Here is a 17,373-nt window from a genome sequence, read left to right as displayed (position 1 = left end):
TTTTGAAGTGGATATCTTCCACGTGTGTCCATAGTTTTTCTATTGCAGCTACTGTCTGACAGGGAGCAGCTTGGCCTAAACTACCTCATATTAGAGTCGGAATGGACTGCCCTCTGACGTCTTTATGTGTGAATCAATTAACCCTTGTTAGGATCACGTCGGGGTCAACAAAAATGTTTATTATTTGTAACTAAAGCTGATATACATAACACTTGAATTTGTAACCTTGGTATATTTACAATTTCTTGCAATCTACCAAGAATCTTTATTTTGGCTTGATATTTATACGTTTTCGATATCATTACAAATAGAATTAAATGTAAAGTAAGCAATAAAATACTTCAGCCAATAGCCCATGCAATTGTGAAACCAACTGAGTTGTTTCTTTATTTGGGTTATTGGCCTGCTTAAAATAAACAATGAAAAAAAAAAACAATTATATGCTGACATAGAACAAAACTTATTAAATAACAAAGAGTAAAATAATTATTTGCAAAAAATTATGTTCTTTTGAACAAACAGTATTTTTCAAGGTTTTTTTTTTGGAAATTTTAAAATTCTCTTTCGAGGTGTTACAAAGGGGATGACAAACTTAATTAAAACCAGTAAAGAAAGTCCTAAAGTCGGGCGGGGCCGATTTTATGATACCCTACACCACTTTGCCAATTTAGTTGAGCTCCACTTAATAATTAAACGTTTTTATGGGAGAATTCAATCATTCACTCTATGATTATAATTATAATTTAAAATTCAAAGGACTAAATATGCCGAAGCATTTGTATCTTTTAAATTCGGACTTGTATTGCCCATTTGGTGCGAAATTAATTTGAAATCGGATAAAAATATATATGGGAACTATATCCAAATCTGAACCGATCTCGATAAAATTTGGCAAAGATATTTCTGAGCTGTATTTGATATATTTCCCTGAATATCGTTGTTACGGAGTGCATATTACGGCTGTGGGTAACAAATACAATAAATCGGATGAACAATATATATAGGAGCTATAGCTATATCTGAACCGATTTTGATAAAATTTGACATACTTATTTTCAGGCCCAATTTGGTTGTATGTGCAAAATTCCATACTATTCGGGCTGATATTACACGTTTGGTGCACAATAAAAGGCAAATCGGACGAAGTTATATATGGGAGCTATATCCAAATCTGAACCGATCTCGATAAAATTTAGCAAAGGTATTTCTGAGCTGCATTTGATATATTTCCCCAAATATTGTTGTTACAGAGTGCATATTACGGCTGCGGAGGACAAAAATAACAAATCGGATGAAAAATATAGAGCTATAGCAATATCTGAACCGATTTCGATAAAATTTGGCATAGTTATTTTCAGGCCTAATTTGGTTGTATGTGCAAAATTCCATACTATTCGGGCTGATATTACACGTTTGGTGCACAATAAAAACAAAATTTGCAAAATTTCATCTGAATCGGATAATAAATGCGACCTGCATTTTGTTCACAAGAATACATGGTCAGACGGACGGACGGACAGACGGACTGACATGCATACATCAACTCAGAAAGTGATTCTATGCAGATCATCAAAAGGAACTATGGGTCTATCTCGTTTCCTTTTGCCTGTTACAAACAAATGCACAAAGACATAATACCCTGACCACCTTGTGGTGTAGGGTATAAAAATCAGCAATTTCGCCCAGGACGAACTTTGGATACAGGACGAATTGTGGATATTCTTGATCTGCTTAAAATTCTACGTCGATTTAACGATGACCGTCCCTCTGGCAGTCTATCCGTCTGTGGAAATCGCTCTAGCTTCCGAAGGAATTGAAGTAGGTATTTAAAGTGGGCTATAAACATCCACGTTTAGGTATTAGGGTATATACCTAAACGCATAACTCTACATCTCTATATTCGGTACATATTGTCTTCGTATAGCCCTCACATAGCGGTACCTCCTTATATTCGGTATTGTGATGAGTTTGGGGACTTATTCACCGGAATCGTTTTAAATATTGTATTTACAATTCGTAACGGGTATTACAACTTGTGACTGAGAGTTGACTATGTATGTCAACGTTCTCGTATAGCCCCCAATCTAACAGTACCTCCCCATATTCTGTATTTTGATATGACATTATTAATCGGAATTGTTTCGAATTTCGTATTGTAAGTTCCTAATAGGTGCTGCAGCCTGTGACAGAAAACTGCGTATGCAGGTCAACATCTTCGTATAGCCCGCATATAAAGGTACCTCCGTATATTCGGTATTTGGATGATTTTGCAGCATTGTTCGCCGGAATTGTCTCAAATTTTCATATTTGATGTTCGTAATAGCCTATGCACGACCACTTCTTCGTACAGTGGAGGAGTTCACCTCTACAATTATTACGAAGTGTATACCAAAAACGAAAGCGTAAAAAAATTAAATTTTATGACACATCGTTTCATTGTTCAATGTAGAAAAAAATAAAAACAATTTTTACCAAAAAACAAGTAAAAAAGCAGTAAGTCCGGCCGGGCCGAACTTTGAATACACTTCACCATTTGGAACGAATTAGGCAATTTTCAAAAAAAAATCCATTAAAAATTCTGTTAAAAGCTTTAAAATAACTAATATCAGAAGGTGCCGATATATGGGTGGATATACGATATTGTGGACCTATATAGACAAATCTATTTCTGGGGGGAAAAGTACTCACCAAAGACTCCTTGTGTAGAATTTCGTTGAAAAATGTGGCTAAAATCATCAAAATACCGAATATCGGGGGGTATACGATATTGTGGACCTATATAGACAGTTCCCTTTCAAGGGGCAAAGTGCTCACAAAGAACTCCTTGTATAGAATTTCAGGCAATTCCGTTTAAAAATGTGGCTAAAATCATGAAAATACGGAATATCGGGGGGGGGGCCGTTATATGGGGGATATACGATATCGTGGACCTATGTAGATAATTCTTTCCCAAGAGATAAACTACTAACAAGGAACTTCTTGTGTGGATTTTCAGAAAATACCATTGAAAATATGGCTAAAATCATTAAAATGCCGAATATCGGGGGATACCGTTATATGGGGGATATACGATATCGTGGACCGATATAGCGCATCTTCGAACTTGACCTGCCTGCAGACAAAAGAGAGATCTGTGCAAAATTTTAGCTTCCTATCTCAATTTGTTTTGACTGTAGCGTGATTAAAACAGACGGACGGACAGGGCTAAATGGTCTTAGAATTCTACGCTGATCAAGAATATATATACTTTGTTGGGTCTAAAATGATTAAATGGAATGACGAATTTAATATACCCTCCATACTATGTATAGTGGTGGCATAAAAAAATATTTAAAAAAAATCTTTAGTTTTGAAACAATTTTATCGTAGACGGTTGAGGATTAATACATAGTTGTGACAAAACTATATATTTTTGTTTCCATGTGAGAATCTTCGAAACACCCGGCCCTCTGAGGTAATCTGCAATATTGATTCTAACAAAATCAATGTGCGTAAGAAGTTTTTGCAAAAACTCTAATGATCGTTCCTCGCTAAGTAACAACACTGCTCCTTGTCCAGGTTTTTGCAAACTTTCTTCCGTGTCCAAAAGCTCTTGAGGTATTAAATCGTTGACTGTTAAATAGTTTTCTATGGCCTTAAATAAGTTCAAATGATTTACCACATCTTGATTCTGTTTGGCATGCAATTCAATGTACTTCAAAAAATGTAGTGGATTCAAATCGTTTAGAATTGACAGAAGAGGATAAAATTTGATAGATAGTTTCTGTAAGAGAAAATATTCGTAAGATAAATCATATTAAAGTAGACAAGAATACTTACAGCTTTAACTTTTCCCAGTAACTCCAAGTTATGTAAGTCTATAGCAACAGGAAAAATTTTTATCGCATTATTGCAATCACTTTGATCATCCCCTATGAAGCTTTTCAAATGTTCTACGCATAATTTTGAGATGGTCTTGAACAAATATTTATCACACAGCTTATACAAGCTGATCGTATCGCTGAGATCCAGCTCGTTCAGTTCTGTTTGGGTATCGCGCAGATTATACAAAATAAGACGTAAATTACGAAATGTTTTCGGATCATCGTCGGGAAGAGGAATTTCCGTACTTTTAGCTTCTAGAAAATGCCCACTTAACATTGATTCGAAAACGTCAGAGTGTAAGCTAAACATTAGTTTGTGTCCAAATATGGTTTGGGCTTTTCCAAGATTTCCACCAATAATAAATGTACAATCGACAGTGAAAGCGTTATTGATCATGGCCTCCAACTTAGGTGGCATTCTGTAAAGACATCTAAAACAAGATAAGACAGATAAATAAAATCGTAAGAAAAGAATAAACAAGTTAAAAAGCAGTAAGTTCGGCCGGGCCGAACTTTGAATACTCTGTGGGTAAAATCATCAAAATACCGAATATCGGGGTGTGCCGTTATATGAGGGCTATAATATATCGTGGACCTATATAGATAATTCTCTGCCGAGGTATAAAGTACCCACAAGGATCTCCTTTCAGACAATTCCGTTGAAAAATGTGGGTAAAGTTACCAAAATACCGAATATTGGGGGTACCGTTATATGGGGGATATACGATATCGTGGACCTATATCATCGAGGATCATTGTCGATTACTACTACTACATCTACAATTATTTCCAATGAGAGCAGAGTCTCGTATGTATCAAAGTGAGCTAACCAACAACAAACACCGCCCGGTGGCATCTATGGTCTCTGACGAGGGAAGTATGCCGAGGAGATGCCCGTTGTGTCAATCAGCATCCGTGATTGACTGGACTCGGGAAGTTGACGGCCAACTTAAACACTGCCGCCCACCTTGATACATTTCAATGTATTAACAAGTGCAAGTTTAAATCAGTAATATAGCAACAGTTAAACTTAGCTATAAGTTCAGTTAGCTAAGATCAGGTTTATGTGAGCATTTTATTCAGTTCAATTCATATTTTATAAAAATTCAATAAATACAATAATAAAAAATGTTGTTTAGTGAGGGACGGGACCCGAAAGAACCCATCCAAAGGTGGTATATTGGGTCGTAGGCAAGTCGGGTTGAGCAATTACTCGAGGGGAAATAATTTTTGAATAAATTTCTGGACCGAGAACCATTGCGATTGGTCCAGCCTTGTCGAACGTAGGAACTGCGAGTTCGAGACCAACGAACGATTCGCGTATTGCGGGGGAAATCGACACTGACGGAGTCACACCACGGGTGATATTCGCAACACTAGCCGTTACAAAATGTCTCTGGACAAAATCAAACCGCGATATTATAAGTAAGTCAACGTACTCCAGCTCATTTACTTTTGTTGTCGGCCATCGTAACTGTTGAACAAGTGAAGCGCAAACTTGGCTAATTGAACAACAGGGGTCAAGCAGCGCCCTTACCGGAATGTTGGAATGTGGCAGACAGAGACGGACCAATACGGTTGGGGAGAGAGACAAAATTCGACCCATAGGCACTACTGATGCCGGTATAACATGATGGAGTGGTGGTGGGAATATACCTCTAGGCACAACCGATGTTGGATTATTGCGAACCGCACGCGAGTTTTTCTTAGAACGGTTTCCACGAGTTTTGTGCAAAAGGGAATGGTGGCGGTCGGTGCAATGTCTACACGATAGGCGGACTGGACAATTTTTTGACAGGTGGTCCGGACGCAAACAATTATAGGAGTAACGATTATAAGCTACAGTACGCAAGCGTTTTTCCAACGACATTTTTCTAAACACAGAACATTTATATAGTGGATGCCTTCGATTACAGATCCTACAAGACGCCATAGGTAGTTTCGACATGTGTGTTAAGCGGTTCGAGGCTGATGTGGTTGGCTTAGGTTCAGCATTGTGGCGGGTAAGGACTTCCCTATCAGCATCAACATTGGGAGCGGATGTGGAAGCAACCAGATTCATCACCAACCCTACTATTGGCTTTATTTGATTGGTGGCCTTTACAGTATTTTTTGCTTACCTGCACAATCAAAAATTGCACGACATCTTGTGCAGCAATGCCCAAAATGCAGGTAGCTTCATTGCATTTATCTGCACAATGAAGCAGGTATCTTTAATTTTACTTACGTGCACAAAAAGTGCAGTTGTCTTTAATTTTCTATTCGTGCACATCAAAGCAGCAGCAGCATAACCATCTTTTAGTGTGCGAGAGGTAGCGAGAATATGTTTTTAATGCATGCTCTTTTCTTGTGTTGTTATTGTTTTTGCGAATACAAAAACAAAAACGACGTGGTAGTTTTTAGTGTCTTTTTTGAGTTTGCAAAAATTTTTTTGTGCAGATAAATACAACTTTTGTAACCAAATTAAAAAAAATTACCAAATTTTCGAGGCAGGAATGTCCAATGTGCAGCTATCGATTGGGCACTTAAATACAATTCAAATAAAGGGATTCAGAAAAAAATGGCATAAAAAAAGTTTTTTGGTCTGCAAAGGCCAATGCGCAGCTAATGTTGATGCAGGTAAATAGAAACCACTGTATCTCCGTTTCTATCTCCCGGTCCGACATCATGACGTCGTCGTAATCTGACAAGATAACTTCGGGGAACAAATCTTGCTGGGATGCCATAGCTAACATAAATGGGAAAAAATGACAACACGAAAAGAAGAAACAAATGGCATGGACTTAGTTAGGCAGTACCACTAACTTCACGACTGGTCGCCTAACTATTCCCTGAAGAGTTCGAACATCTACCACGCGAACTTTACCATCATAGCCGGGGTGAGTTTCCACGACACGTCCTAATTTCCAAGAAGTAGGTGGTAATTTTTCATGACAAATCACAACTAAATCATTAATTTCGATATTTCTCTGTGGATACTTCCACTTGTACGGTTATTTAAGCTCAGAAGATATTCTTCTTTCCACCTTATACAATACTGATGTGTCAAAGCTTTCAATTTACGTAACCTAAACTTAATGGGGATTCCTCAAGAAGGAGTTCCGGTGGAGAAAGCAGGGGTGCACCTATAAGGAAATGGCCAGGGGTAAGCGCGACTAAATCGTCAATGTTATCCGACATAGGACACAATGGTCGAGAATTTAAACATGCTTCTATTCGAGTTAGAATAGTAGAAAATTCCTCAAAGGTATATGAGAACGATTTTACATACCTATTAAGATGCCTCTTAAAACTTTTTACTGCCGCCTCCCAAAGTCCGCCCATACGAGAAGCGCCATCAGGTATGAAACGCCATGTAAGTTCTTGATACCCCAAAGTAGGACAAACTTTGTCACGACTTTCACGAATAAATGTTCGAAAATTGTTTTCCAATTCATGAGAAGCGCTAACAAAAATGGTACCGTTGTCCGAGAATATTGATTTGGGACATCCTCGATGACCTATAAATCGATAAAAGGTAGCCAGAAAATTAGAAGATGATAAACTGCTTTGGTTGTAAAGCATACAAATACACAGACATAGCCATGGGTGCTCCGACAAGCACGTCCGGCAAATGACTATGTCAAATGGGCCGGCAAAATCTACTCCAGTTGTAGTAAAGGCCCTATTGATCGAGGTCTTCTCTGGGGGGAGAGCAGCCATTATTTGAGAGCGTGATCTATTTTTGTCTAACCAACAAACTTTACAGCGGCTAATGACAGTGCGGATAAGATTTTTGATACGCGGAATCCAAAACTCCATTCGAACTGAACGTAACATAAGCTGATTTCCGTAGTGGACAGTGTGCGTGCTCAATAATAAGACGTGAAAATCGACAACCATAAGGTAAAACAATTGGGTGCTTTACACTGTGGGTCAATGTAGTAGAATTAATCAAGCGACCATTTACGCGCATAACTCCAAACTCATCTAAAAAAGGATTTAACGAAAGTAGAGAGCTGGTAGATGATGGAAGACTTTTATCCAATAGACGCTTATACTCATCTGCAAAGTAAAACTTTTGTGCCAAAATTGCTAAATTATTCTTAACTAGGCGAATTTCCTCGGAAGCTGGAATCTTACTTGAGAAACAATGTTGTGGCCAATTGCAGAAATGGGTTCTATGTATAAACCGATATATGTAAGATAAAACTCTTAACACTCTTTCCAGTGATGAAAATCGATCTAAGATATCTTCATACTTTGAGACAAAAGGAAAAATGTGTTTTCACGCTACGAGCTTCAAGTTCAGTGTCAATAGGAGTAACATTCGAAGGATACAATTGAGAAATATCTAGACTTAACCAACTAGGGCCCTTCCACCAAAGGGAGCAATTTGCAAGTTCCGAAGCAAAATGCCACGACTTCCCAAGTAAGCTGGGTTGTCTTCAGACCTTACATGAAACCAGTTATTATTTCCTACATTTTGTTGGATCTCTCTCGTACGGGGTACAAATTGCCTTGGTGAACAAGATTTATCATAGCATATTAAGGAGAATTTTGGCATTACGTGAAGTGTAAAATACTAGACGATTCAATGCTGTCGGATTGGCACCAGTGAAAGTTGAAGTAACATTATCCAAATTAGAATTGGATTGAGTACGTGGAGATGAAGGAGTAACGTTTTGAGTTGGGATGGAGGTCTGTGGTCTTCTAGTGGGTTTATGCAAAAGTGTATGGTGCCTTCCATGGCAAATATTGCAATTACGTCAACTAGAACAGTTACCAACCGAATGACCTTTAGAGAGACAATTAAAACATAACTCTTGCCTTTTCACTGCAGATAGCTTTTGATCAAAGGTTAACTTTTTAAAACGAGGACAATAATACAATGCGTGACTTTCAGTGGAGCAGAAGAAACAACGATGTTTAGATTGATTTTTCACAGTATCCGACGAAGTTTTAACCAAATGTGCCTTAACGTTGCGCGAATTTGAACTTGACGAATCAATGCCTTTTATATCACGCAAACAGGCAAGCGTTTGAATTCTTTCAGTTAGGAAAGAATCGAGCTCAGACCATGACGATAAGGACGGCTTATATTTTAGACTCTGTTCCCAGAGTGTAACAGTTAGTTTTGGCAAACGCTGAATACAAATGAAAACCAAAATTGGATCCCAATGATCCGTGACAATGTCATAAACAGACATGGCAGACAAACAGTCGTTTATGCTCCGTTGCAAGGTTTTTAGAGGTCACGAAATGTGGGCAACGACAAAAAATCTCCATGGAAATCATCAATATCACATGGTGGCAAACTGAGGTTATGCATAGGATTAGAAACGTCCGGCGGTAAACTCCAATTAGAAATTGAAATATCAGCAGGATTTTGGCTTCGGTTTGTAGACTCAAATTAGGACGAGAAGAAGATCCACTTACGATTTGTTGACGATTTTGAAGTGGAGTGTTTTGTGGTGTGCTGACGTTAATAACCGTGGGAGTGGTTGGAGGAGATTTCACCAAATTGAGACTCCGCAACTTCTCATTGATTTCCGACAAACAATCAATGTAACTTTGACACGAAGATTGATATTTTGCATCAATAGAGGATATTTGATCTGTTGTTGCACCCTCTAGTGTCATCAAATAGTCAAGACACTTGCCATAAGTGTCCTTGACTTTAACTCACAAATCCTTAAGTTCCGCGCTTCGAATTTCAAGGTTGAAAACCGTATGACTCTCAGGTTTAATCAAATGGAAAAAGGCAACAAACTTGACCACGTTATCAGAAGCGCGAAAGAACTGGGTTAATGGAGTAATAGACATTTTGTATGTTTCTATCAGAAAATTTAGAAGACCAAAATTGAAATAATAAATTTGTCCCAGATTCTAAATTAAATTCGACGCGAAATAGAAATCAAGGAATTCTTGATGACTCACAAGCGGCAAGTGGAAAAGCAAGAACAATGTTTTTTTTAAAGATTCTTCTTTGTAGGGTGCACGAATTGTGATCCTACTATTCAAAATATACCGCAAAATAAATTATCAGTAGAAGTTTATTCCAAAATATCTATATATATTATTTATTTTTATACAAAGAATTTCGCAAACACTGATATTATTTTCAAATGTGGTTACAGGCTTAGCATGCGCCAAATGTAGGGTGTATTGTGTTCAATTCCAAAAATTTTATTAAAAATCAATATTTATCCCCAAAGGATATACAAAAATATTTTTATTTTTTTTATTAATTGTTTGAAAAACTGCAATTTCTACCAGACAGAACCACTGTGCAGTGGTGAAAAACGAATACCGCACAAAAGGGAATAAAACACAAGCAGTGTTTTTGGGAGCGAACGAATCAGTGGAGGGGTTAGTTAACACACTACAAGCAGATCACTGACAGTGGTTATTAAGAATACCGCACAAAACGAAATAAAACACAAGCAGTGCTTGTGGAGCGAACGACGCAGGGGAGGGATTAATTACCACACAACCAGTGTTGCCAGTATTTTTTTGTCTCTCGTCCCCAAAATCAAAAAAACGTTTTCTCCGAATCTCCTCAAAATTGATTCAATTTCCTCAAAAAAATCCCCAAGCATTTAAAAAAAAAAAACGAACAGAGTAAATTTTTTTGAAAAAATATTTGTGCATAGAATTCAATTCTTAGACTAGTTTATCTTGCGTATTATACATGTAAAATAATATAGAAAAGAAAATAACAAGTAAATAGAACATTTTAATTTCATAGACTAGAGTTTTCAAATTTGCAATGGAACCACGTCAAAAACTTCAAATTCCAAATCGTCAGCATTTTCAGTCTCATTTAGTTTATATAAATTCTTATAATTAAAAAGCTTCAACATTTCTTTGGTAGGCCCAAATGTAACTGAAACAAGTAAAAAAGCTGCAAGTTGAATACCCTCCATCATTTGGATAAGAATAAAATCCGTTAAAATTCTGTTAAAATCTTAAAATTGCCGAATGTAGCTGTCATATTAGGGTTTATACGATGACATGAACCTGCACAGAAAATTTTCTGTCATACCAAAATACCAAATTTGAAAGAATTCTCTAAAATCAACAAAATATCGAATATCGGGAGGTACCGTTATATGGGGGCTATACCAAAACGTGGACCTACATGGCCCATTTTCAATACCAAAATACCTGCAGACATAATATACATTTAAGAAAAATTTTATCAATCTACTTCAATTCATTCGGAAGCTAGAGTGACGGACATCTCTAAATCGACATTAAATTTTATGCTGATCAAGAATATATATACTTTGTGTGGTCTAAAATGTATATTTCGAGGTGTTACAAATGGAATGACAAACTTAATATACCGTCCATACTATGGTGGAGGGTATAAAAAACTCGTTCTACACAAGCATTGGCACCTTCTATGTAAAACAATCATGCACCTTTAGCACTTTCAATGCAAATATCAATGTAACTGTTCTACAAATATACATTTTTGACATCACTGCAACCGAGACTCTTTCCAATCGCAATGTGTATGTGTTATAGGCAAACACAGAGTATGGAAAGAGATAACTAGATAGCAAATCCATTTCTTATATCTGGTGTAAATTATAACAACTTTGTCTGGTTAGTGGGGAACGTATTTTATTGATGCGTTACGCATGTGTAACATAAATGTAAATATCAAAATAAGAAAGGTACTTAGAATTTTTATTGTAAAAAAATCCTCATAAATTCCGCAATTTTTTAAAAAGATCCCCACTAAATCCTTATGTCCCCAACTTGAATTTTTCGTCCCCAACTTGAAAAAAATATCCGCTTTTTGGGGAAAATTCCTCAATACTGGCAACACTGCATACAACAAACAGACCACTGAGAATGAAGCAACAGTGATTGCAGGGAGAGTAAACTAATTGTTGGTATCAAGGTAGATCTAACAGGTAACCGCATCGGCGAATTGCTACAACAAAGCAACTTTTGTGGTCCCCTCAAATGTCAAAATTGGCATCTAAGGCGAAAAACATAGATTCGCCATGACATTTAAAGGTTGCGGCAAATTTGTTTCAACCAATCAGAAACGAGGTGTTTGTTTACATTTTATTTTGTGTGCCTCTCGTCGTAAACGAACGTCGTTTTTATTGTAAAACAAATAAGAGTAAAATAAGTATTAATTGTATATTTTTTAAACCAAGAAACTTATAATGACTATATTTTACTGGTTTAAACCGAAAGTTTTCCGGAACTGCAAATGACAAGAGTCGAATTCTTGCACTACTTCCCGTGATGTGCTTTGGGAATTTTAGATGTTGAGGCTAACTTAATTCTTAAAGCTGCACTCCATTCTAACCTCCTTCCTTCATGTTCTTTTAATTTTTTTTCTGGTTTCACTCTTAACTTGCTCTTAAATTATTTGAAATATTATAAAAAGGTACTTTTAGGGAAGACAACATAAACAAATTTGTTGTTGCATTCATTTAGGGCGAATTCTTCATTACAACAATTTGTTTTGGCATTTAATGGTGCCGTCAGCTGGCTGATGCGATTACCTAGTACATCTACCTTGGTTGGTATGTTTGTATATTACTATTGTTGAGAACACACTAATACAACGACCAAGAACCAACAATGAGAGGTGGGGAGATAAAGAAAATGTGATTTGTATGATTGGATAGAAAATTAGAATATTTATGTATTAGTGTTGAGTGTATTAGAATAGAAAAAATAATTCTCAACAGAGCAAGCAAAGAGTTTGCAAAATATGGCAGAAATGAAAGCACTCTATGACGGCAAAGTAGTTTAATAAATAATTTAAATTTGTGGTAGGTGTTGTCGAAAGAAAAACACAATATTCTGGTTAATAATAACTATTATTTTGCAACAAATGAAAAATATGGCGATAAACGTTTATTAAAAAATTTTGATTCACTTTCTGAGCGATGATTAGGGGAAAATGGACTGTATTTTATACGATGCCGTAAAATAGGGTGTAGATAAAGCGACCAGTACCGCGGCACGAATTTAAGCAACACTTTTTTCATTTTGTTTTTTTTTTTTTTTTGTTGTTGTATAGAAAAATACTGAACTTACGTACCTTATTATTTCTTTTTTATGATGATGATGATGATGATGTGTATGATGGTGAGGTGAGGGATATGAGGGTGAATGTGTTGCTGGAAATTCCTTGTGAAAAGAGAAAAAAAACCCAGCAATTAAAACCAGCCAAACGACAAGAATCCGGTTCGATGCGACCAAATGTTTAGGCGCAAGGGTTTGTGGGGAGGAGAAAAGAATCAAATAAAAACACAACAGTAATTAGATTTTAATTTCAATAAGTTTGGTGGTTACTACTATCGATCACTGCTACTACATCTACAATTATTTCCAATGAGAGCAGAGTCTCGTATGTATCAAAGTGAGCTAATCAACAACAACCACCGCCCGGTGACATCTGTGCTCTACGGTCTCCGCCGAGGAGATGCCCGTTTTCAATCAGCATCCGTGATTGACTGATAAAATGTGGGCTGTATCGTGATTTCAATAGACAGACAGACGGACGTCGTTAAATCGACTTATAACTTTATGATGATTAATATATGTACTTTATGGGGTCTACGACTAATATATAGGGATGTTACAAACGGAATGACAAAGTTAATATACCCGGTACCTCACTATATTCGGTGTTTTGATCATTTTACCTACATTATTCCCCTTTTTTGCAAGTTTCGCATTTGAATATTGTAATGGCTTCTGACAAAAATTGCCTATGCAGGTCCACGATTTCGAATAATATTGCATGTTCCGATATATTTAATTTTCAATTTTCAATAGCAACACAATACAAAATGTTCTCTTCACCGATTTTTAAAGAGACTGGATTATTATTCCCTACACCACATTGTGGTCAGGGTATCACGTTTTTGTGCTATAAAGAATACCCCCCACCATTTGGAACGAATTTAGCAATTTTTAATAAAATAAAAATCAATTACAAAATTCTGTTAAAATCTTAAAAATGCCGAATATAGCCGTTATATTGAAGTTGTCTATTCGAAGTCGTGGAACTGCATAGGTACCTTTTGTCAGAAGCTATTCAAATGCGAAACTTGCAAAAAAAGGGGAATAATGTAGCTAAAATGATGAAAATACCGAATATAGTGAGGTACTGATATAGGGGGCTATTCGATGAAGAGGACCTACACGGACAATTTTCTGTCATAGACTGTAGTATCCATTACGAACTTCTAATGCCAAATTTGGAACATTTTCGGTGAATAATGTCGATAAAATCATCAAAATACCGAATATCGGGAGGTACCGTTATATTCACCGTTTATTCGGTATTTTTAAGATTTTAACAGAATATTAAAGGAATTTATTTTTTAAAAATTTCCAAATGGTGGAGGGTTCTCAAAGTTCGGTCTGGCCGAACTTACTGCCGTTTAACTTGATGGGTAATGCAATGGAGAAAGTCGTCCATCAATGCGGTTCATATGCTGTTAGGGCCTTGATAGATCCGGCCTCTGAGTCACAGAGTGACTTTAAAAGAAACTAAAGCTTCCTGGTTGTTCGTTTAACTCCACCATTTCGGGTGTTAATTGTTCACTTGCAGTTACGTCAAAGAATGTTTGTAATATTGAAATCAGAAGTAGCCTAGGCAATTCGTTGTCCCTGAAAACTCCAGCGGTTGTGCTGAATTCTATTTCACGAAATGTAGGTTGATAAAATTTTACTCAAATGTGTATTATGTCTGAAGGACTTTTGGTATTGACCCATGTTGATTTTAGACATTTTTTACCGGAACTATTTCAAATTTAGTATTTGAAGAATGGATACTACAGCCTATGACAGAAATTTGTCTGTGCGGGTCCACGTATTCGTATAGCCCCCATATCACGGAACCCCCTATATTCGGTATTTTGCTGATCTTAGCGACATTATTTACCGGAACTATTTCAATTTTGGTATTTGAATTTCATAATGAATACTACAGCCTATGACAGAAAATTGTCTGCGCGGGTCCATGTCTTCGTATAGCCCCCATATCACGGAACCCCCGATATTCTTTATTTTGCTGATTTTGGCAACATTATTTACCGGAACTATTTCAAGAACAGTGTGGCTTGTTTGTTCGGGATACCGTAGTATTTTGTTGTTGCAAAATTTTTAGGCTTTATCCCTTTATTGTTGTTTTTATAAAAACAACGTTTGTTTATTAGTGGAGAACGATGGTAATGTTTACCAGGGGGTAAGGCAGGGAATACCTAGGTTTCGGAAAGAGCCACCAATCCTCATCAGTTCCCTTGTTTTTTGTTTGGGATATTCTCCCCAGAAGTTATTTTAAAAATAACTTCTATGACAAAAAACATTTTTTACCCAAGTGACGAGATCGTAAGCTCAACGAACGTAAGCTTCGACGAAGGGGTTTTTGTTGTAACAGACAAAACCAACTTACATGGTTATGCTATTTCGTTCAGGTTGAACGAAAGCATAACAAGTGGAGAAAGATGTAAATGTTTATAAGTGTGGTTGTAAGATTTAGAAGACTTTCCAAAACAATTTTAGTTTTATTTAATTCTTTGGTTCCTCTTCTATTGAGCTTACGATCTCGTCACTTGGGTAAAAATGTTTTTTGTCATAGAAGTTATTTTTAAAATAACTTCTGAGGAGAATATCCCAGACAAAAAACAAGGGAACTGATGAGGATTGGTGGCTCTTTCCGAAACCTAGGTATTCCCTGCCTTACCCCCTGGTAAACATTACCATCGTTCTCCACTAATAAACAAACGTTGTTTTTATAAAAACAACAATAAAGGGATAAAGCCTAAAAATTTTGCTGGAACTATTTCAAATTTGGTATTTGAATTTCATAATGAATACTACAGCCTATGACAGAAAATTGTCTGTGCAGGTCCCCGTCTTCGTATAGTCACCATATAACGGTACCCCCCCGATATTCGGTATTTTGATGATTTTAGCGACATTATTTACCGGAATTATTTCTAATTTTGTATTTGAAGTTCGTAATGGATAATACAGCCTATGCGGAAAATTGTCTGTGCAGGTTCAAGTTTTATAACCCCCATGGTACCTCCCTATATTCTGTATTTTGATGATTTTAGCTACATTATAAACAGATTTTTTTTTGAATTTCTCATTTGAATATTGTAATAGCTTGTGACAAAAGTTGCTTATGCAGGTCCACGTCGTCGTATATAACAGCTACATTCGGTATTTTTAAGATTTTAACAGAATTTTTAACAGATTTTATTATTATTATTATTATTATTTTTTTTTTTTTGAAAGTTGCCAAATTTGTACCAAATAGTGGAGGTATTCAAAGTTCGGCCCGGCAGAACTTACAGATTTTTTACTTGTTTTGCAATTTCACCACTCTGTGTGTCGCTTTCATAATCAAATACTAAAACTTGTACACCTATGTACTCCTAATTCACATAACAATTATTAGGAAATATATTTTATTTCGATATTTAAGAAATTTTCTTGCACAAAATTATAATTTTATTCCGCTCATTCTTACCTATTTTCTGCTGATGAATCCGCTTTTGTTACAGTTGCGGATGTTTTTTCGTCTTTTTTGTCCATTATTGTAATTTTGCTAATCTGTTTGGAAATTTGCGTTGCTATAGCTTTAAGAGAACCGAACACTTTTACAAATACTTCTATATTAAAGTTTGCTTGCTCTGTGTTGCTTTACCGATGTGTCTGATATGTTTTAATGAAATATACTGGAGGATCACCAAGTTTGAATCTTCTAGAGTGACAATCATAGGCTAATGAATATCGATTACTAATATATGCAACGCAAAGCAACTTTTGTTCCGCAGTAAAGCATTGACGAAAAAATGACTAGACGACAAGAGCTTTCATTATAATTTCTTAACAGATGTCGCCGTGCGTTCTAACTAGTGAGTGTATGTTTGCAAATACAATACGTTAGGTTGAGTCGTTAAAGATCAACAACAACCCTTAACATGAGTCAGCTCTGTTAAAGTATAACCATAGACAAATAAAGGTATAGACTAAAAAGCTTTAAAATTTACCCCTTCCGGCAGATGTCACTCTGGTTTATCGTGGGCCAGTGAAGTCACTCATGGCTAGTGAAGTCACTCGAGTTCGAAAACAATTTATTCATTTTTCTGATATTTAAGCTTTATATTTTTATATTATTACAAAATTACTGTTTAGTTTTTAATTGATAAATAGTAATCTATATATATAAATGAAAGTTGTGTTAGTTACTACGCTTATAACTTAAGAACCGCTGAACTGATTTTAATGATTCATACAAATTCGGAATTGTCTCTTATCCGAAAAGGATAATATCCAAAAAAATCGGTAAAAATGTGATATGTTAAAATTTTCATTTTGACTTTTGAAATGTACAATAGTAATGTTTTATTTTGCATGATTTTTTCCATTTTGACTTACTTTTTTCTAATGTACATTTGTAGTGTTTTTTATATTTTACTAGCTGGCCCGGTCCGCGTTGCCGGCCCATAGTTTTTGTCTATTATGC

General features: G+C 36.1%; 1 protein-coding gene across 1 annotated transcript; it reads right to left on the bottom strand.

Moving 5' to 3' along the window:
* Positions 1–212: 212 nt before the first annotated feature.
* Positions 213–16,627, bottom strand: LOC109613447 (uncharacterized). The gene is made up of 3 exons (XM_059130045.1): positions 16,375–16,627; positions 3,820–4,294; positions 213–3,763 (listed from the first exon to the last, which is right to left on the bottom strand). The coding sequence occupies exons 1-3, from the start codon at positions 16,437–16,439 to the stop codon at positions 3,344–3,346; spliced, it is 960 nt and encodes a 319-aa protein (XP_058986028.1). The 5' UTR covers positions 16,440–16,627; the 3' UTR covers positions 213–3,343.
* Between the last annotated feature and the right edge of the window lie 746 nt (positions 16,628–17,373).

The sequence above is a fragment of the Musca domestica genome, unplaced genomic scaffold (genome assembly GCF_030504385.1).
Source record: "Musca domestica strain aabys unplaced genomic scaffold, Musca_domestica.polishedcontigs.V.1.1 7, whole genome shotgun sequence".
NCBI lineage: Eukaryota > Metazoa > Arthropoda > Insecta > Diptera > Muscidae > Musca > Musca domestica.
Note: the sequence above shows the minus strand (reverse complement) of the source record. Positions and strands in the feature narration are given on the sequence as shown.